Here is a 22,735-nt window from a genome sequence, read left to right as displayed (position 1 = left end):
CATCATGCAGTCAGAATCACACACACACACACACACACACACGCACACACACAAAACAAAACAAACACAAACACACACTCACTGTCTGTGATTTTGAAAATTCAAGGGGCCAATTTGACAAGGCACACCCACCTACTCACAAGAGATGCTCTCAAGGTGTGCACACATTTATATGCACTGCACAGAACATCTTTCAATCGCTCTCTCCCTGTCTCTCTCGCTTGCAGATACAAACATACACACACACACACACACACAAACACACACACACACACACACACACACGAGCAGCAGAAGTCTGATTATCCAGAAATTCGGGAGACTGCAGAAAGGAGCACAGAGTAGGTCTGACTCATCTCTTTGAAATAGTTCCTTTTTTATTCAAATTTACAAAAAGAAAAAGTACAACAGAAATAAATACACTTTGTTCAGCACGCAATTGTGGATATGTAACAACATCGTGCAGAAGCAATGAAGTTACCGGAGGGTGGGGGTGGGGTGTGTGGGGGGCACAGAACCAATGGGGTCTACCTGTTTGGGGTCAAGAGGACTTCTGAGGCCCGAGGTCTCATCTCAACATATATAAATCCAAAAATAACTGCTCTCATCCTTTGAGTGTGGCTTCATTATCCTCAGTATACGGGGGTTTTTGGACAGAGGACTTGATAAATGGCCTGACAGGACCACTTTCGTCAGTCACTGTGGGTTTGTGCTTCTGAGCTAGCTTAGAGATTGAAAACAAGAGCTGTGGAGTGCTGCAGAGACTGCAGAATTGTATTCTATTTAAACAACTGATTCAACTAATCATCATTTTGATTGAACCATTTTGCCGGGCTCAGGAGGTGGGATAATCAGGACCGTCAAGTGGTTTGGTCGGTTCAGCACTCCAGAACTCTGAAATAAGCCAAATCAGGGGAATCATCACTTTGATTTTGACCAATCAGCCAGAGCAGAACTTTGAAATCAGACCAATCAGCAGAGATACAACACCTGCAGCCAATCAAGATTGTGGAATAAACCATGTAATTGGAATGGCAAGAAAGATCCCTTATTGGTATACCATGCTAACTGCTTTCGCAATGGCTGCCCCAGAATAGGTGAAACTGTTATGGAAATAAGGACAGTTTTCTTAGTATGGTGAGAGTCAGAGGGACTCAGAAAGTTGGCCAATTTCACATAAATACTAAGGAAAACGTTGCCCAGATGATGCATTGGCAAAGCAACGCATGAATGCTCTATACAACGATACTCATTGTCATAACAGAATGGATCCAAATTCTTTGGCAGTCATTTAAGGTTTACGAAAGAAATTATCATTCAAGCAAAAAAAATATATTTTTTAGGCCACCAATCTAATGAATTGGAAGTTGTAATGACACGGTTTGGCCACTATATCAAATTGGCTTCAAAGCCAAGCCCAAATTCACTGGGCGAGCGAAGCAGAGAAAGGGGAGGTAACCTTGCCCTTTATTACCTCATAAGGAGCAAGATTCCAGATTGGCCCATCTGAGCGTCCATTTTCTCAAAGACAGAGCAGGACACCCAGGGCTCGGTTTACACCTATCGCCATTCCTAGCCCCTGGGGGAGCATAGGCAGGCTGGGGGAACTCATATTAATGTTAAAAAACCTCATAAAATGAAATTTTCATGCTATGGAACCTTTAAGGTTTGCACAAATATTGATTCAAGTGTCTAGCCCATATGCCTTGTCACTTGGATTAGTGTTGCATAGCTGATGAAAGGTTTAAGTAGCTTTGAGGTACTGTTGATTAGCAAAATTACTAACTCCGATCCCTGGCCGAGGTTCTGCCCCCCTCCACACACACACAGACACACACTCTTCTCCAGTTATTGTGCAGTATTTGTACGTTGGTCCTGATTCAATCCAATCTGCACAGTGGCACTGTATGGACAAGTCTGTGTCTCAGGCAAAGGGTATAGAGGTGGATATGGGTTTCATTTCTTTCAGCGTGTAGCCTGACTTCCTGATTGGTTAACAAAGTGTTAACAGAAGCAGACCATAACAACACAATTATGGTGGACCAAACGGTTGGACAACAGCAAAGCTAGCAGCTTGACTTATGTGGATGACTTTACAGTGAACCAGGGATATGGAAACATTTCTGTGATGGCACACCAAAGACATCCACATTCAGGTTAGGGTATATGGCAAAGACCCCTCTGACAAAATGTGAGAATTCGATTTGGACTTTAGATCTACGCAGTGGCCAAGACAAAGCAAAATGTATTATTATGATTATTTTGGTCATTAATTTGCATTGCCTGAAATGCATGAACAATGATAGTCACTTTCCCATAAAAATCTTACTCTTAAATGTACACTTCATTATATTTCTAGAGATAAGTAACTATAAAACTTTGTTTCATATCTCTCGGGCAGTGCAGCAATAATGACCGAGCTGTATAACAAGTTCAGTTTTAGTGTCTCTCATTCTACTTTTGCAGAATAATAGTAATAATCCAGTTTTTTGTTCTATGCGATTTAGAGGTATTTCCCCTTCTTCCATTGAATTTTCCTCCCACTGAACTCTTTGCTAGCTCTGAGGGCTTCTGTAACCAATATTTTGCACAACAAACTTTTGCCAGAGGCCACATGTATAATTCAATCCCTTGCTTGTCCATCTCAGATGAGCACTACCACAAACCAAACCTGTCCACTTACCACACAGGTGCAGAGTACATGGTGTTGTTTTCAGACCAGCTGGCTGTTAATTCCAGCTCAGTTCATCCATTTCTAATCTACAGTACATACAGAAAGTCTCGACGGTGCTCCATTTAGACAAGTTCTGTTTTAGATTTTTTTTTTCACTTACTTTTCATTGTATATACTCTCTTTTTTATTTAGCAATAATATTCAGTGGTATTTACATTTAAAATGCTTTAACATACAGTCAAACATTGTATCTTTTTGTTGAATTGACATCTTATAAAACAACTGTAATCTTTGACATTATTCATTATCTATTATTGTACATCACACAGTATAAAAGTGCATTCCAGCTGAAAACTCCAGCTCATTTGCATCCTGACCTTTAACAAGGACAAAAAGCCTCCATGTTGTGGGAGTCTCTGTGGGTTTTTTTTTACCTACATTTTCATTACAGATCTATGGGAATTTTTCATTCGGGAAGTACAAGTGTTGAAAATGGGATTGATTGCCTTTTTTAGGTTTGCTGCCGTTTTCAAAAAATCATGCATACTTTGTCCTCAAGATGTGTGAAGTGAGACTACAGTGGGGATATGCATAAAAAATAGGAGACTTTTTCCATAAAAAAAATGTAAGAGATGAATAATAGAATCACAATTACTACATAGTAGATGGAATACTTGTGAATGGTTACGCTTTTATAATTTACTGTAGTACAATCAAAGCCTTATGGTGCTCATTAGTTCTTTTGTGTGTATGTGTGTGTGTATTGTGTGTGGTGTGTGTGTTTTGTGTGTGACTCTTTGTAAACATACCAACACTCACTATAAAATGCTGGAGGGATGGGGGTTGGGGGGGGGGGGGAGAGGAGGATGTGAGATCACATCCCTAAATCATTTAAATTTTTTACAATGTCTATTTTGCTTGAGGGCTGAGAGGAGGGAGGATCTTTTGCAGGATTTAAATGATTCATCATTTTCATTTGGAATGAATGTGAGCAGAATAATTCACTTTTATGCCACAGCAGATGGAATAAAATGTAACAGTTTCTGTACAATCGTCTCATTTCCCTGACCACTTCTCTCTATACAGTACATCCATCCCCTTACCCGTTCACATTATATTCAAATACATAGAGTATTTTAACCCACGTGTGTTATCCTAGATTCAAAACTTCTTTGTTATATGTTTACTCTTGCACATTGTCCCGAAAACTAATGTTGCAGCTAAGATATCATCTGTCACATCTTTAAATTGTCTCTGGGTACCATGAATTCTCCCTGCCTCTATTGCTCCATCTTTGTTAAATATGCAAACGTATGCACTCACACAAACAAGTGCTTGTATCCACTTCTGCTCGCACATCAGTCTTCCCTCACAGACTTTTCTCACACACAAACACACACTTGCGGACACAAAGAGCAGACCGACACACACACACACAACGAGAAACGTCTTTCTTCTTGTTTCCCACTGTTTCTCGTTCCACACGTGAGAGTTGAATTAAATCGAGTCTTGGATGTTTGGGTTGTTTTTCTTTGTCCAAACCGTTTAACAAATTGTTGCTGCCCCGAGCAGAAGCAGCCTCTGCATTGTCTCAGTATCTGTGCTCAACCATATCAGCGTTTCAACACTTATTGCTTTAAATTACATCAATCACTCCCTCCCCTGCCCTCGCACACTCCACCCTCCCTAGGCTCATTTTTCTCCGTCTCTTTTCATTACTTTGCCTCTTCATCTTTCTCTCCTTTAACTTCTCTTCACATTATTCTAGCTCTGGTTGCCTTTTCATCATCCTCCTATTCCCTCTCTTCCTCTCTTACCCTCTTTGCCCCTATTTGATTCATTTGTATCCATCCTCAGTCTTTCCCCTCTTCTCCAGCTTGTTCCTCTCCCTCTTTTTTCTCTTTCTTCCCTGGCTCATCTTTCTTTTCCTTCTCATTTTTGGCATCCACTTCATCATTTTTCTTCTCTTCCCTTTCTTTCTCCCTGTCTTTGAAGAGTTGAGCTAATTTGTGGAACTGGGGTCCCCACTCTTCCAGCCCGGCCCCCCACTCCTCCTTCTCTGTATCCTTTTCTGCTTCGCTCTCGAGTGAGCTGAGGGATCCAGCCCGGGACCCTGTGCCTTCCAGGCCGTACACCTGCACAGAGTCGTACGGTGGCTGCGATGGGTCAAAAGTGACTTGGGCAAGACGCAGACGTAGGAACTCACCCACCCTCAGTGCCAAGGAGGGACCCCCAGGCCCTGGAGCTCCTCTCATAGCCTCCATTCCCGGAACCCAGCCGGCCCCAAAGCCCATCACTCCGCCGTATGCTCCCTGAGGCTGCCCTGGGAAAGGAAAAAGCTGGGGGGTTATATCTCTCCTGCCTAAAACATAACCCCCCAGACCCATCCGATCACGCCAGTCCCCAATTAAGCCAGCTGCTTCCGGGTAGACAGATGATATCCCTACGCCCTCCCTTTCTGGCCTTGCCACCACAAAGTTGCTCCCCATCTCTAGTCCACCTCTCCCCAAGCTGCCGGGGTAGTCCCTCTGTCCCGACACCTCCCCCTGCAGGACAGTGGCATAGTTGCGTCCACTGGCAGGTTGTCCATTTGTAAAGGTGAACCCACTTCCATTTCCCACTCCCCCTCCCCCTCCATTGCCTCCTCCTCCTCCTCCTCCACCGCTTCCTCCTCCTCCGCTGGGATCAGATTCAGGCTGGCCAGAGCTTGTGCGGTTTGGGGACAAGCCCGCACGGGAAGCCCTGCGTCCCGCCATGGGGAGTGTAGCTGAGTCGCACACCCAGCCTCCTGCGCCGGGACCCTGGCCCATCATGGAGCCCGATCGGGTCATGACGAGGTGATGCTCCCTGGGTAATGTCTCCGACTGCACCTGGATGGAACGTAGGCGAGCACGAGTGGTTTCAGTTTGGGGCTGGGGTAGGGTGTGGTACTGTTAGGTTTAGGGTTACAGTAACACATGGGATGAAGGATAATTAAAGGCATAATAAAAGCAGAAAGATGGATAGGGGGATTACATTGGGCCCAAATGGAGGAAAAGCAGGAGATGGTGATGATAACAAAATGATGGAGATGAAGGAGAGACAGACATTGAGCAGAACAGAGTTGGAAGAAGCCATAGATATTAATTGAGCACTAGAATGAGCTAACACTGCACTGTGAGAGGGAGATGGTGAGGAAAGTGATTGAGAGATAAAATATTTGAAATTAAAGAAAGAAAGGACCAGACAGCCTTGCTATGGCCTGCTAAATAAAACAAAATGTAGAAAAGATAAGGAACAGCAGGATATAAATGTGCTGACATGTCTGAAATCATCATCTTCCTCCAGCAGCATCCTGGACAGAGATGAAAAATAATACAGCATTGCAATCACTGCAATAAAATGGTATACCAGGTTGCAAACCTAATAATTATTTTATGTTTGCTTAATTACTTTCTTACTTACTCGTTAGCTTATTTTGTGAATAATTATTCCTTCAACTTTAATGCTTTCTCCAATGCAGCCATCTATCAATAAACAAGTAATTTATTAAATTTTAAATTGTTTTTCAATCCAATCCTACCATCCATCCATCTATCCCTCCATCCATTCGTCCATGCATCCATCCGTCCATCATCCATCCATCCATTTTAGTACAAAATTCACAAAGCTCACATCAAACATGCATCCTATGCATTGTTTGCACAATGTAGAATAAAAAAACCTAAATTATTAAATCCTACAAAACAGCTAACTTGGATGCTACATTGCTTTTATTTATTTTTTTATTTATACAATTCCAATTTTCTGAACTTATCCCTTTATAGCTCTGAAGATTAGGTAACTCTTTGAATTTAGAGTGCACATAATATTCTTCTATTTTTTTCTCTACAGCACATTGGAGCCTATTGGTGCTAGAATGCCATTGGAGGCTTGTCATGGAGGTCAGAATATTTGGGATAAAATCAGATCAGCTGAACTATGATCCCAAATTGTGCATTTATGGGGAAAGAGTTGTCTCAGTGATCCTTACCCAGTCCACATCTTGACCATGGTTGGCCTTGTCCTCACTGCTCCCCTCTGTGCAGTTGCTTGCAGTTCCTGTCCCTCCTCCTCCTCTCTCCTGGCTGTCACTGGTCCTCGGTGTTCCTCCATCCGATGTGCTTACTCCACTTTGGGGTGCAGTCCCGTCACGGCTTCCAGTGCGACTCCCCGTTCGGCTTCCTGTGCTGAGGTCTGTGGGAGTGATGTACACCCCCCCAGACTCCATGGCCCCTACCATGGCCCCCTGGTTCTGGATGACTAGAGATTGGTCTGGTTGGCCTCCAGGAAAGCGGTATCCCAGCTCTGCCAGGCCTGGTTCAAATGTTCCACCTGGTGTGCGGCGGAGAACAGGTAACGTGTGGCTGCTGTAACAGAGGCGACCATAGAGAGGTCCACTTGGTCCTGAGTAGTTGTGATCCACACTCGGATTCTGAGCCCAGTTATAGGTACGAGCGTTGTCTTGGTTATGATGGGAGTAACGTCTGTGAGACACAAGGCAAAATCGCCATTAAACTTTGGGAAGTCAGGTTCATTTTACGGCATTTTTTACTTAGTTTGACAGCAAATAATAGAGAGTGGGAATGAAGGTCTCTGGTGTGAATCAGACTGGGCCATTGTGCATAACTGGTATTTGTCTTAACTTGCTAGCCCACCACGACACAACATTGTAGGTTATTTCTGTTCAGTTGTCAACATCACTGTGTGTGTATGTGTGTGTGTGTGTGTGTGTGTGTGTAATTAAAGGGGTATTTCAGTGATTTTAATAGTCAAAATTGAGGCACCCAAAGCCAACATACAGTATAGCTTGCTATATTTTAGCCTGTATGAAGACCAAACTTATTACAAACTGTTAAGTTACTTTCTCAGGCTGAACAAAACCTTGTTTCAGAGCCACAGAAGACTTGCTGTTTCTGCCCATGACCACAGAAATTCATGTGTAGAAATTGGTGGAAAGTCTGCGTAAGATCTTACCAACGCAATACAACAAAATCACAAAGTACAGCTTCAAAGTCACCATAAAGTTTGACTACTCTGCCCCTCCGTGACACAGAGTCAAGAAAAATGAAACATTAAAAACATAACAAAGGTAGTTTTTATTGCAGCGATATTGCAATGGATTGCATTAGATTTAAAGGGTTTTCTCATGTTGTTGTGTCCACATACATAAATTGTGGGGAAGCAATTTTCGATAAACTAAATGTAGCCTTTGTACTTGTTTGTGGCTCCTCCATATGGCTTGAACAAATTCATTGGAACTAATTATTAGTCCAAAGGCAATAACAATGTTTCACAGAAACATCAAAGTGGGTGCAAACAAGTCTCTGATGCAGCAGAACATAAATGAGCTTTAACAAAATGAGCACAACAAAGTGGTCTCCTAGGACTGCAGAGCTTGATAGCCTTCTGTCTCAGCATTTTGATCGGTGACAGATATGGGGCTCGATCGCTTACTTAAGGGGATCAAATAAGCGCTGGACTGAGATGAAAGCTTTTACTCTGAAGGAGTGAAATTGTTTCCTCCCTCACTTCCTCTTAGCACACAATAAGATGCCAGCCATGAGGTTTGGATGTAATTAAACATCACACAAACACCCTCTTCCTACTTACACATTCCTGCTGTCCAGGGTACGATAACCACGTGAGCGTGAGCTGTGCGGGGCGCTCTGGAGTGCGGCGATGTCAAAGGCAGCCGTGTCGGCCTCGCCCCCGCCCTCGTCATCATACGTTATGATGTTCTCACGCACGTCGTCCTCTTCTAGCGGTGACAGGGAGTCGCGCTTCTGACGGCGCAGCGACAATGACAGCGCACTCACCGCTGCAGAGGGGTGGCAGAGGAAATAAAGGATATTGAGGCATAGGAGATGAATTGGACAAAAGAATGATTAACAAGGGAGAAGGGGGCAGAAGTCGCAGGGGAAATAAAGCGAATGAGGAAGAGGAGAGAGTGAGCAAGGGAGAATTATTCAGGCAGACAAAAAGGTACAGACACAGAGACAAAACAAATACAGAAGAGGCCTTGGGTTAGTATTTTATGTCATATCAGCAGGCTACATATCTCCACTGTGTAATTGACTTTGAGCTCCAGTCAGGAAAATGGACGCTTTATTCTCCCATGACCCCACGACTCTTATTCTATATTCCCAAAGCCGAGAGCTACATTTGACCCTGGACTGTGGGCAAAGATCCAAGCTATGGAAGCTCTTGTCTAACAGGCTACGTGTGATACTGTCTACCCGGAAAGATGGAATTGTTGCTGCTATAGTCATGCACTGTTTATTAAACTCATCACATATAAAGTAGGGAAATATTATACTCGTATATAGTTAATATAGGGAATACTTGGAGGGAGTCTCTAGGTCGTCATGGGTCCAACATTTTGGAATTTGGAAGCTTAACCCTTTATATAAAAGACACCTGATCCAAATGGGATAATGAGAACAGATTTTTTAAAAAAAGACCCAGATAAATATTGACCAATAAATAAGTCTCACTACACGCCAAAATTCAGTTCGCAGTACTTTTTCAAAAAAATGGTCTTCGATTTTACACCGAAGTTAACAACAGCAGGATCTTTATTACTTGTTGACCATCTAGGATTTTGTCATTTTAAAAGATGACTGTCAATAGCAGATTTGATCAGCTGTATCTAGAAAGGATTAGTTACCAATGCTCGAAACACTTACACTTAAGATACTGATTATCTGTCTTATTAAAGCTCCATGTAAACTGTTACAGCATGTTTATGAATCCAAGATTTGACAGACCTAACTGTGCTTAGTTACAGTTGCTAAGCTATGATTGGACAGTCTTTGCTTGGGGAAGGCGTTTGACGACTAGTCCATTACATTGGATCCAGTTTGAACAACCCTGTTCTCATAAAAATGACATTCCCATACATCAAAACTGCATTCTTAATTACAGTTCGAGGAAAACATATTTTCAAGCATCAGTGAAATGGTCGCTGTTTTAAACGTTAAATGGGATTATTGTTGTGAAACAAAACAAAACTACTTGGTCAGGTTTAGGTAAAACAAATACTTAGATTTAGAAAAAGATCATGGTTTAGGTTAAAAAAAATTATGTTTGTTACATAAGATGATAAAATTCTCCTGGGTGATAAGTCCTGTGTTTGTTTGACCTACCTATCTACGTACGCTGACTTTATTAGAAATGCACTGATATGTCAAAGACAAACATAATGCTTCCTTTGAAACGTAAGGGAGGATGCAGTTTTGTTGTATGGGAACGACCCTTTAAAGGAGACAGGACTGGTTTGAAAGACTTCTACTTGTATGTCTTGGTATATATGCATACCATGAACACTGTGTGCTTGTGTCTCTATGTGGATGTACCGCAGGTGGTTAAGCTGCTGCAGTGAGTAAATCTGGTTGGAGTTTGCATTATTTGATCCATGAAACTAATCTAATGATTCCTGAGGTGGGAAATCTCTAATCTTTCCTAACAATTTGAGGGATCACCTTCATGCCACAACTAATATATATTACTCTCTTCATAGGAGCCTTTGAAAGTAGTTTACCAAATGGCTTCATGTTCACCTTATGTATGCCAAGCCCCTTTTTAATAACCAGATGGGATCCTTATGGAGCTGTTGTCAGAACTTCTGTAAAACCTTTGGCATTTTGGGGAGAGCCCAGGAATACTGTTTGGGATTAGCATGAACCTCTTATACACAAGAAAAACTAAATTTCCCTGGCTCTATTTTACTGTAACTATTATTTTACTAGCAACAAACTTGAGGCAAATGCTATAAAGTTGCGTGTATTTCTTTATGCCCTTGTCACTTTGAGAACTGAATTCTAAACTCCACCAAAAGCCACTCGTCATGATCACCTTCACGCCATGTTGCGTTTCTTTCTTGATTGAACTGGTCTCTTCCAGAATGATAATGCCCCTATCAACATAGCATGAGTAGTGATCCAACAGACTGAACAGAAATGACAATGATGCTGGCCCGGAGCCAAAGCCTTCTCAGCACCTAGACATTATCCAATTGAGCATTTGAGAGTTTCTGCAAAGGCGGCAGTGACATTTTATTATGTCGCTATCAAAAACTGCACGGCCCAGATAATCACTCAGAATTGTTGTTTTAGCAGTGATTAGCACTGACCTTGCCAGAGGAGATGACTGGACCAAAATTGCGAGGAAAAGTAAACCTTGCTATTGAGCAGCTGTGACTAAGAAAAATATTTACGCTGCTGCCTCCATTATTTTCATATGCAGATTAAGCATCCAGGGATGTGTTGGAGGGTAAACAGCCCTAAACACTATTTACTCATCTTTTTATTTGTAGATTAGCATTAAACTCTTTTATAGGCCGTAAATCTTAATGACATAACTTCATAAATTATGCTAAGTGATGTGGTAAAAACACTATGTGGGTTATATAAGTACTGTAAGGGTCTTTCTAGGAACAAAAAATAAATTTATATGATACTTTTTTATTTTCACTTTTATTGTGTCATGGTGATCTCATCACCATGTCTCTCAAAAAACTCTATGTATGACAGCATTTACCCAGTAGTGTGGCGACACAAGCCAGGATTGCCAGCAGTGCGGCGGTACTAAGCCCAGGGGAAGGCAGAGTGGACTGCTGAGGGAGACACACCGCCTCTCTTTCCCAGTCCCACTCGCCCTCGGTCTGTTTGTCCTTCTCTTTCTCCCCGGCCCGTGCCCCTCCTCTCAGACAGGGACAGACAGACACAGTGACCGTCCCGGTGCTGGTAAGCCCCGAAGTCCCGTCCCTCAGGACCAGCGGCACGTGGAGCGTCAGGGTGGAGGATGCGGAGCGGGAGAGCGGCTGGAGCTGGGACAGCAGCACCAGGCTCGCTGTGGGGCCTGAAGGTAGACAATTCATCCATTGTTAACTGCATGAAGCAATTTTCCCATTTTTTCCCTGAGCTGATTGGCAGCAAGAGGTTACAATTGCGAAATTATCCACATACTGTACGGCATGTTTGCAAATTTGTGACTTTGATCAATACATGATTGATTAATACCACAAAGGAATGAGGCGGGTATGTTTTGACACATGAAACGCATAACAAGCCCACGCACCTTTAATTGTATTTAATTAGAATTCATCAATAACACAATTTAAAAGGACAGACAAAGAGCTTTGGCCTCTATTGGTCTTACTTTTATACCTCTTACTTTTAGGCACAAGAGCTGAGTCTGCATTGGAGATATTTTTAGATTTCTTCTAAATTAAATGTGAAAGGATACAAAAGGCCACAGATAAGGGGGGGAAACAAACATAGTACGGAAAATATTGAATCAGCATGAAAGGCACGGCAAAGTCATTTAAACACGCCTCAGATTTTGATTCTGGTTCTCAATTATCAAAACAATATTCTCTGATCTTAATCACAGATTATTTATTACCGCTTTTAACAAAGCAAATAATACAGCAGCATGCCTTTGTCAGACAGCTGTCCACATGAGAACAGAACATGTTTTTCTTTTTCTCTGATCTACTAATGGATGAGATTTCAAAGAGGCCTGTGATTCCAAATGTCAATGAAATCCACAGTCCAACCAGACAAGGTTGGCTCCTCGTAGTTCTGCAAAGTTAAGGAATGATTAGCAGGCCAATGGTGCAAATGATAGCCAATGAGTTCTTAGGTTGTCCGCTATTATAAATCGTTCTGCTTAATGTGACAGTACTATCAGATGTTAAACCCCTAACCCTAACCAGTACAGTAGACATTCCCCAAACAACCAAGGATGTGTGCACAGCCAAAGGACAGGCTACACATGTCAAGATAGCTTAACTATCAACTTTTTTTAAAATCATTTATGAAAAGTACAATTTGCTTAAATTTGCACTGATCACTCGTTTTTTTTTCTCAACAGTGGATCAAATAACTGTGTATGATGTAAAAGGGGTTGCTCGTACTTCCGAACCCACAGAGACTTCCAACTCTGCTGTTCCCCTCATCTCTATTGAGTTCTTAGCATATTTTGGCTAAATGTGTTGGTTTTATGTCCCGCAACCTTATTGTTTGATTCAGTGTCACCACTCTCAATGACCACCTTTTTAGTGAAATTGCTATGATAAACTGAACACTGCCTGCTCAGTACCAAATGGCAGACATTGGGTGCTATTTTGCACCCAACGCAAGTGTCTTTGCTAGTTTAAGACCGGTGCCCACGTCGTTTAAATAGCAAATGCACCTGCACATGTGTGTGCTGGTCTTACAGGGAGGTGTGTTCAGGTGCATTCTGGTCTTACAGGGAGATGTGTTCAGGTGAATTATTGGCGTATTGCTATCTTGAGGCTGCGGGAAGTGACTGCACCATTGACCAACAAAAACCTGGTCTAAAGTCAATAGCGCAGCATGTCATTGTTAATTTAACAGTGCATTAGTAAAATGTGCCTACACTTATGCACATTGCGTGCACACTGTGCTTGTTACACACACACACACACCACACACACACACACACCACACACACCACACACACACACACACACACACACACACACACACACACACACACACACACACACAAGGAAGCACAGCAGCACACACACATGCAAATATTAAAAATAAAAGAATTACAGTGCAATCCGTCATCATAATTGCAATGCGCCAAAGTACAATCGCGCCTGGCTTTTTAAGGGACTGGGAGATTATTGCATGTTACGCCCAAACACACCTTCGAGTTAATGAAGACTATCAACCCTTTTGAACCATGCGCCCGGAGCATGGACCCTTTTACAGCAATCAAACTAGTAAAAGTGGATTTGGACACGCCCTAAAAGCATCTGCGTCATGCGCTTCACGCCATGCATTTAGATCGTTAAAATAGGGCCCATTGTGTTTTTTTGTCCTGCCCCGAGGTGGCTAAAAAATCTTTTAAGTAAATATATATGCAATTTGCTACAGCTTCTGGACAACTGACATAAATGTGTAGGTTATATAAGTATATATGAATTCAAGCAACTAAACAGTAACAGTCCTGTAAATGCATCAAAAAATGCATCAAAACAGAGTTTAAAAAAAGAAGAAGACTGCTAGCTGCTGATCAGAGATGCACTGCACAGTAAATGGTGCAGGTTTCAAAAAATTCAAAATCTTGCTACTGTTTTATATTTTTGATTTAGCATGTTTGTTAGGCCTCAAGGATACAAACAGTGTCTTTTGGTATGAAACGCAGACTGCAGACATTCCTGTGGTTGTTTTTCACAGGTGATGAATAATTGCCAAATTACTTCTGGATACATTATTTTTTCTTTTTGTACGAAAACTGTGAATGTGAATATGATCTAAGACACAAAATTGTTGTGAATGTAACATATTTGTTAGTGAATGCAGAAACTTTAGTTTAATATGAATTATTTATTTGAAGTTTTATTCAGCAAAAGTAACCTCTAGCGATTTTTATTTTTCAGTAGTACATTACATCCTTGAATAACAACCCCAACATGTGTAAAGGTATACTTGTACATGTTTGTACTGTACTGTATATGTCTATTAGTTAGTGTGTACTTGCACTGTATATCCAGAACTGTTTGTGTGTATTTGTGCAGGGAAATGAAACTGGTACAGTTAGAGAATGTACTAGAAACAAAAACTAAGTAGCAAAATTCAATTGAGCTGAAGTGAATTAAATGAAGCAGCTCTGATTTTCTCCAATAGCTTTTTATTAGAAAAAGTATATATATGTGGCTATGGGGAGGAGAAGATTGATGTAAAGGATATGTGAAGGCAAACAAGAGGGACAAATAAAAGAGAGGAGCATAACAAAGCAAAACAATGGGGCCACCGGAGTTAAGAGATGGATGGTAGAAAAGAGAGGCAGAGACAGAAAAAGAGAAGAGGGAGGTAGAGAGATGAGAATGAGGCAGAGGGTATAAAAGAAAGAGAGACTAGGCGAAAAGACGAAGATGGAATGAGAAAGGCGGCAAGAAAGTGTGGGATTGAGAGCCTTAAAAAAGTAGGAAAACAACAAGTGTGTGTCTGCCAAGGGAACAAAAAAAGGAATTAAGAGATATACAGAGAGAAGAAAAGATTGAGTGCCTACCACCACTGTCCCTGACGCTGAAGTTGAGGGCGGCGCTGGACTCCGGAGGGATGCTGAAATACACAGTGCTGTCATTCCCTCCCTCATCTCTATCAATCGCCCGCAACACCTGCACCACCTGAAACCCAGAGATAGAGAGAGTAGAGATTGGGTGAGGGGAGGGAGTTAATATGTGTGTGTGTGTGTGTGTGGATGGGGGGCACCAGGAGTAGAGAAAAAGAAGGTGGTGGCAGAAACAGTTACACAGAGAGTGCTTTTAGCTACAAACTATTAGCCGATGTCAGCCGCAATCAAAACAAGTCAAACAATTAGTATGGTGACACAAGTCAACTGTGTCTGATACTCACACCCAATAAATAACTGTGTCTGACGTGAATCGCCTTTCACAAATACAGTGCAGTGTGGCTTTTCAATTTAGTAATAGCATCTGCATCCAGCCATCAGTGGCATTCGTAACAAAATTAATCTAAAAAAAATCTCCCGCAGCCTAAGCTGATGGGTAATTTATTTTTAATGAAAATCTCTGGTCGTCATTATGCAAGATGTCGTTTCAGAAAAAGCTTTCGAGAGCTAGTTACTAGACTGAATGCAGGGATGAAGGGTGCTGCATGCCCTCCAAGTTAGTCAGTGTCGCCAGGCCTCGAGAACATTTGTTATGTACAATCGCATTATGTTATTAGTTGCTGGGTGTGGATATTTAAACATGTTTTGGCTAATGACTTGTCATATACAGAGACATGCGCACACAACCCATACACATTCAACCATATCTTAATCTTTCTGTCCTGAACCGTCTCCCCTGCTCAGTCACATAACAGTATACACACAAACACGAACATCACAGGCAAAAACAAATCAATGTCATTGCCACAGAATCACAGATTTAGTGGCAAAACAACAAAGACACAGGGAGAGCAATGAAAAACACCAGGAAAAACAACAGATGGGCCAAGACACCAAATTACGGCGATGGAGCCAGCGTGGAATACTGAAGATGGAGGAAAGAAAAAGAGAGAGCAAACGATGGTTTCCAGGGAGAGATTGAAGAGCACAGAGATGATGTCTATAATTGAGATAGCATCAAGTGAAAACACAATGATGCAAAAAAAAAGACAAGAACACGAATTAAGCAAGGCAGGTTTAAGAGGAGACTCGAGGCTGATTACAATGTGAAGAGCTACCGGGTTCCGATAAAAGGTCATGGAGGGCACACCTGTCTTTATAGAGAATGGGCACACTGTAGCGGTATGCTGCCATATCTGAATTAATTAAGCAAAGTACTACTAAAATGTATATGCTCCTATACTTGAAGAGGCAAGTACTTGTATGATATGCTTTGAACAGCTTTGGAGAACTGTAGCTTATGTTTATTTATAGGAGACATCACTGTTTGAAATACAAGAATCAAACCTCTCATCTAATCCCTTGTCTCACACAATGACCAAAATAATGACAAATTTGGCAATGTTTTAATCATATGATTTGTACATGAACATAAACTACAATATTTGTGTTATTTCTGTCATAATAGTATTGATGTAAACTTTAATCCAGTGGCGAGAATAAGTTTACGCATCCATGCTCAAGTTGATTAAATAGAGGAATAAATAAACTTCTTTTGGAAATTGATCTTAATGCCTTAATTCCAACAATCTTGGAAAATCCAACCTTTTAAGGACACCAATTTTCTTTGTGAATGACTAATGTATTGTAAAAAAATAAATGTTCTTCCTTAAAATACAGGGGGCATTTAAGTATACACACCCCTATGTTAAATTCCCATAGAGGCAGGCACATTTTTACTTTTAAAGGCGAGTTATTTCATGGATCCAGGATACTATGCATCCTGATAAAGTTCCCCGGGCCTTTGGAAGTAGATTAGATTGGAAACTAACCCCATTTCATCACATACTCTTCACCATACATAGAGATTAGCATGGTTTTATTTCAATTAGCTTAATAGCTGGTTTGATTTGCATTAATGATCTTATGGAAAGTTCCCCATGCCTATCTAACTTGACAACCCATAAACCGTTTAATAAGAACCTTGTGAGACTTTGGTACTATTTTGTTTTGTGCCTTTTTGACAAAACACAATCTTCAGTACTGCTGAACACTTAAAAGCAGTGTTGCCAACTTTTTTTCCAATTTAAATAGCTAGCACTAGGTCCAAAGTCACTAAATGTTGTCAGATGACATGCGGTCATTTGTGTATTGGTGACGTCATTGAGCATCAGATTGTTGTATCGGCCCACTTCTTGAGCACAGCGCAAGAGGAGAGGAAGAGATCCATCCCGTACTGTTGGCAGAAGAGCTGTGGACTGAGATTACTCTGAGCAGCATACATGGGAATGAATTACAATATACAGTAATATATGACTCTATCGCTAAGAGGGTCTGAAAAGTCGCTAAATCTAGCCAGAAAGTTGCCAAGTTGGCAACACTGCTTGAAAGTACCTGAAACAAGCATTTACTCTCACCACATGATCAGCGCCAAAATATAGTTCTAGGGAAGTGTCTCAGAGGGGGGTGGAGATGCATGGAAACAAAAGCAGAACCAGCAACAATGGCTATACCTTCAATAATGTTTTGTCATGTTCCTGCAGTGGAATAGGATGAATAGACTCCACCAATTTTCACTGGGCTGGTCCCATTTTTATACAAACAAAGCTTGTTCCAGCAGAATTTGAAAGATGTAATTACAATAATTTCATACTCATAATGGCTTTAAATTGTAGTTTTTTTTAGCCAAACTTTTCATGCAGACAAATACATTGACATCAAAAGTCACTCAAACACATACTGACCTGCCCGATGGAGGATGAGTCACACATGGCAGTTGTGTATTGCCTGTCGAGTTCGGGTGCATTGTCATTCAGGTCTAATGTCTCTATTGCAACCAGAACTCTGGAAACCTGGCTGGGATTGTCTGAAAGAGTCAATCAGAAACATGCAGCTCACAATTGAGCACTCTAAGGTGCCTGTAGACAGCTGTATTTAGAAAAATATATATGAATACAATTCCTCAATGTCAAAAACAAATGTGCACACACAGAGGTGCCTCGTTTGCACTCCAATTGTCGTCATAGGCAAGAGCAAGCTTTCCAGTCTTTGTGTAGAACTTCAACAGCACTCAGATCACATTAGCGAGCACACAACTAACTAAATATACAGAAGTACATTTAGTTTCATTTGGCTTGTGTTACAGCTCAGAGGCTCCCAGCTGGAGTACGACTGACGTTCCATAGCAGTTACATTTTTCCACATCAAACTGTTAAAACATTTTTAGCCAAAGGTCATTGACAAATGTGTGTGTGTGTCTGTGTGTGTGTGTGTGTGTGTGTGTGTGTGTGTGTGTGTGTTGCTAAGAAAGAGAGAGAGGAAGCGGCGAAGAGATGTAGAAAGCGGTCAATGTGCATGCAGTTACACAAGGGCACAATTTAAATGGATTGTCAGAGGGTCTCCAATACCCCATTCACTTTGATATTTACACACACTTGAACATGAAGTTCTCTCAGCCACGCTTGAAACGCACAGAGTCGTACTCTGAGCTGAACATTTACCATTACATGTTATGCTGCTCTTGTGTTGGGCTCCTCAAACACAATCCACGCAAACCAGCACACATCTTCACTCATGTATCTTAGCAGGCAACAGTGGGCCACACATTCTGTAAATAAGACGAGCGAGCACACGCACGCGCACGCGTGCACAACACACCACACACACACACACACACACACACACACACACACACACACACAATGTTCTCAAACCTAGCATTAACTCTCTGTCACGGATGACAGTGAATGCTTCCCACCACTGGAAAGCTGAAAATGAGCTCTTGCTGTAATGCTACTGGGTGAGCTGGCCTGCCTGTGGCCACGGCAGAGCTCCTACTGTGCTTTGTGTCAACTCAGCCTCCAACAGTCGGATTATTAGATATAGCTCATTATTCAAGACAAGCATTCATTGTGCTGTCTTCACAGTCCTACCAACACTGCTGCCACAAGAAGCCCTGAGTAGATTTTAAGTAAAGATGAACTTTGTCCAGAGCAAGACTTGGCAGGAAAAACAACTTCCACTCCTTGCACACAGCAGCCACTGGACAGCATTCTTCAGCAAAACTTTCACTTTGGCACCAACTAGTTTGACAGAGTTGTTTTTTTTAGGTCTGAGAGGAAGATCCAAATAACATCGTATGACCTGCCAAAATGACAATTAGAGACAGGATTAACCAAGAGGCAGTTGTTCATTTAAAAACGTCATTCAGAATAATCAAGAAAATAGGTTGTTTGTCATTACCTTCCAAAATGACTCATACATATATAAGCATTTTCTGGCATTTTTGTCAGTGTTTTCTAAAAGGAAAATTAAAAGAGAGGTTTTCAGGTTCATATTTGTACAATATTTGGGGTTTCTACTAAAACATGTTTACATGCTTTAAAGGTCACAAAAAACATTCTTTTTCTCATACTGTCTGGCTCAGTATACCTGTATTCACCTCGTCTGAAATGCTCCGTTAAAGTGCCTGTCTCTTCAAGCCCCTTACCCGATAAAGTGCTGTCTGCTCTGATTAGCTTGGGAGAAAAATATGGCAGTTCTCAAGCTGTGGGTAGATCAAGGGGGTAAGTGAGTCTGGAAAGTGTACCTCCTATGTGGAGATTCAGCGGCTAACAAGCCATCACCTTCCGTTAGCATTCGACTCCCATTCATTTGGCCGTCAATTTGAAAGCGAATAACTTTACATGGGAAGCGTTTAAAGACTGTTTTTGTCCATTGTTTATTTCTAAAGAAAGACGACAATGTAAAAAAGGCTCCATTACCTTGTATCTAGCGTTTTGGCCCCGAAGCAGCCGTTTTTGTAAAAACAAATTGTGTCCTGACTGTCATGTTTAATAAGGACACTGGACGAGCTGTTAAAGCGTGCGGGCGACTTTACTTTCAGACCAAAACAACAGTGTCTCACGCATGCGCCGAGGCGCTACAAACTAACAAGTTAAGGCATTACCAAACGATCACAGATTAATTTGTCCTGAACAGACATAACAATGACCACACGACTTTCTGTCGCAATGTAGAGGAATTACCGTATAGTCAGGAGAAGCTTGCAGGCAATCGGGGGGAGGCATACAGTCAAGGGAGAAGCCCATTGAAAGTCCATGAAAGCATCGAACAAAATATTTCAGCAACGTTTTGATGGATTGGAAATACTTCGGTATGTGGCAAGTGAAATCATATGAAGTAACATTTATCCACGAACAACTAGGAAGTACATGTTGTTACAGTTTTTTTTGATTGCTAAACACTGGTCACAACTAATGCCACATGTGCAAAACTCTAACTACAGTCTGCATTACCAACAGTCACCTGAGCACAGTTCACATCACCTGCAAAACTCATTCCAAGCAACAAAACTCTTCACACGTCTCAAAACAGGCTTAGTGTAGCCAAAAACTATGAATAATCCTCACTGAAACAACACACTATGATAACACACACTACTCAGAACACACAGAGTAAAAACACTAGCATCAAACACCAATACAGGAAACATAATTTATAGATTTATATTTATTTAATCATTTTTTTGTCTGTTTGTATAATTTAAGTGACTTTACACTAATCAATATTTTCTATAAGAAAATAGTTACATTATTTTCTTTCCTGTTTTATTTTATACAAGTTTTGAGGTAAACAAACCTTGCTAACCCACAGTAAATAGATATTTTTTTTATTTATTTTGTCTGTAGTAATTTACTTAATTACTAAAAATGTTACAAACTAAAGGTACGTCATTTTTTTATGTATTACAGTAAACAAATTGGATCTCTTGCCATAAACCTACATTATTTATGAATACAAATGACTGCGGTGTTCCCATTGCTAACACCATTACTTTGTGAAAAACAGTAAGTGTGCAGTTTTACTATAGTTAAGGAAGTCTGGATACACAGACAATTGGTATGTATATGTTTCTTTATTTCCAAAAAAGGCTTCATGAGCTTTCCCTATAAACTGTTTATCCAGTATGTGTTCACTAACATGTCTACAACAAGAAAGCATTGCAATCAGCAGTGTTTGAAATGCACCAGGCTGAAATCCATACTGTTTTGACAGCAGTGTGTTAGCATTTGAATAAAGTGCTGTAAATCCACAGTGTTAAAGCCATGGGATAAGTGTGTAGTGTGTGAGTTTTGAAAACTGTGTTCAAGCAAAGAAAAATGAACTTCCTATATTCAAAAATTGCTTTTGCTCCTACGCTCATGGACAGCTCCTACTCACGCTCTCCATCTCTGCAAGATTCAGAATCATTCATATTTCTCTTGTCACAGCTACCAGAAGACTTACAAATTGCGCAGCAGCTGACAGTATGCTCAACCATCACCGGAAAAGCTTCTAATTGACTTCACTGGTCTCCGTCGGAGTCTATGGTGTCGCTGTGTCCATTTTTTATACTGTCTACGGGGTACATATACTCAAATAGGGGGCTGTATATTATGGACCCTGTATGTGACATAGGCAGAGGAGCCAAATCTAAATGCCTCGTTGGTAGGCCCTCCAGATACCCAAATGTGTGTGCTTGTGCACATACATTTGGCTATCTGCCTATTTTTTTTCCTGTTACAGTAACTGATTATCTACCAATTGCCTGTGTATCCATATAGCTCCTTTGTTGTCCAAAAATGAATAAAAACACATCAATGAGGCCACTCTTTTTCACTAGATGATGTGTCCTTTCCATATTGTGAACATTGGTCCGGTAGTTTGAGCCAGTCCCACATCAACCTAGTACCATGGATACTCTCTATAGCACTGCATGTGTGTTAATCCCAAACTGTTTTTAGGAGACTATTTTGCTGTTAAAAAAATTAACTATATATTCATGACCCTTTTTTCAATAGGAATTGAATTTACTCGAGAATGACTGCCGCAGACAGATAAGAAAAATCGAAAAGTATTGAGATGAATTTGTAGGCAAAAACAAAAATGTGCAATATGGCCAGCCTTATCCTTTAAACCCAACCACATTACTTGTTTTGTTTCTCATGCTGTCACTGCAGTCCATGCTCTCTCAAGGTGTTTACCGTTCTTCTCTGGCTGTGTTCGATTTGTTGCTTTAATTCTTTGTTTCCACTTGAATCCTTATGAGAACAGATCTATCGCAGCATCCGATAACTCACACAGTATAGATCCATTAATCCTCAGGCAAGCTGTAACAAACTATTTGTGGAGCCAAACATTCCCCTCATGGCTTGATGATTTGAGTGCTAAGCCGCTTAGTGAATTGCATCACACACTGGATACTGTGCTTTTCAGATACCGTACAATGTACAGTTTACACCTTCTAAAACCTCTTACACTCTTGTGTTCATCTGTGGGTGCAGGTGTCAGTGTTGCTAAAATGCTGGTTTAATTGAAGAGTTTTAGCACTGAATAAAAGAAAGGGTCCAAGGGACAAGCTCTTATGATGGCTCACTGTGAAGTGGTGTACAAAGAGTGATCTCTGACCTCTCTGGGTGGCGATGACCGTGAGGTTGTGCCAATGGTCCCGTTCCCGGTCCAGCTGCATGGCTGTGGTGATGAGGCCGGTGTCTGGGGTGATACGAAACAGAGCCTCTGGGTCTGACTGGGGATCAATGGAGAACCTGGAGAAGAGAAAGTAGGGTGGGAGGAGAAAGATAGTTGTGTTGAGAAAAGGAAAGTGAATGCAAGTGATTTGAGGAAGGAGCATAGACAAAATTGAAAGGAAAAGTGAAGGGAAGAAGCAAGCAGAGATGGCAGTGGGGTGCTGAGTGAAAGAAGCACACAGGGCAAGTGTGTGAGGGAGCGATAAGGAAGTCTGCATTCAAATGGCCAAAGAATTAATATTGGGAGATTATCGCAGCTGATAGGAGCTCTTTTGAAGTGATTTTGATTATCTTAATATCTCCATGAATATACTATCATTCCTCCCCAAACACTTACTCTTAGCATTTTGACGGTGCT

The 22,735-nt window shown here is 41.3% G+C and overlaps 1 protein-coding gene across 4 annotated transcripts in view; it reads right to left on the bottom strand.

Annotated features, from left to right (window-relative positions):
* Nucleotides 1-363: 363 nt before the first annotated feature.
* The window catches only part of cdh24b (cadherin 24, type 2b), a 160,370-nt gene continuing 137,998 nt past the window's right edge, over nt 364-22,735 (bottom strand). For 3 of the 4 annotated variants that reach the window (XM_032531471.1, XM_032531473.1, XM_032531472.1), the window contains 7 exons: nt 22,259-22,395; nt 17,554-17,675; nt 14,747-14,864; nt 11,234-11,554; nt 8,306-8,513; nt 6,687-7,179; nt 364-5,604 (listed from right to left, as the gene is read on the bottom strand). In XM_032531471.1, the coding sequence (XP_032387362.1) occupies nt 4,528-5,604; nt 6,687-7,179; nt 8,306-8,513; nt 11,234-11,554; nt 14,747-14,864; nt 17,554-17,675; nt 22,259-22,395 (2,476 nt within the window). In that variant the 3' untranslated portion in view covers nt 364-4,527. The remainder of the gene's footprint in view (nt 5,605-6,686; nt 7,180-8,305; nt 8,514-11,233; nt 11,555-14,746; nt 14,865-17,553; nt 17,676-22,258; nt 22,396-22,735) is intronic. The other variant, XM_032531474.1, reaches the window with a different exon arrangement.

The sequence above is a fragment of the Etheostoma spectabile genome, chromosome 12 (assembly GCF_008692095.1).
Source record: "Etheostoma spectabile isolate EspeVRDwgs_2016 chromosome 12, UIUC_Espe_1.0, whole genome shotgun sequence".
NCBI lineage: Eukaryota > Metazoa > Chordata > Actinopteri > Perciformes > Percidae > Etheostoma > Etheostoma spectabile.
Note: the sequence above shows the minus strand (reverse complement) of the source record. Positions and strands in the feature narration are given on the sequence as shown.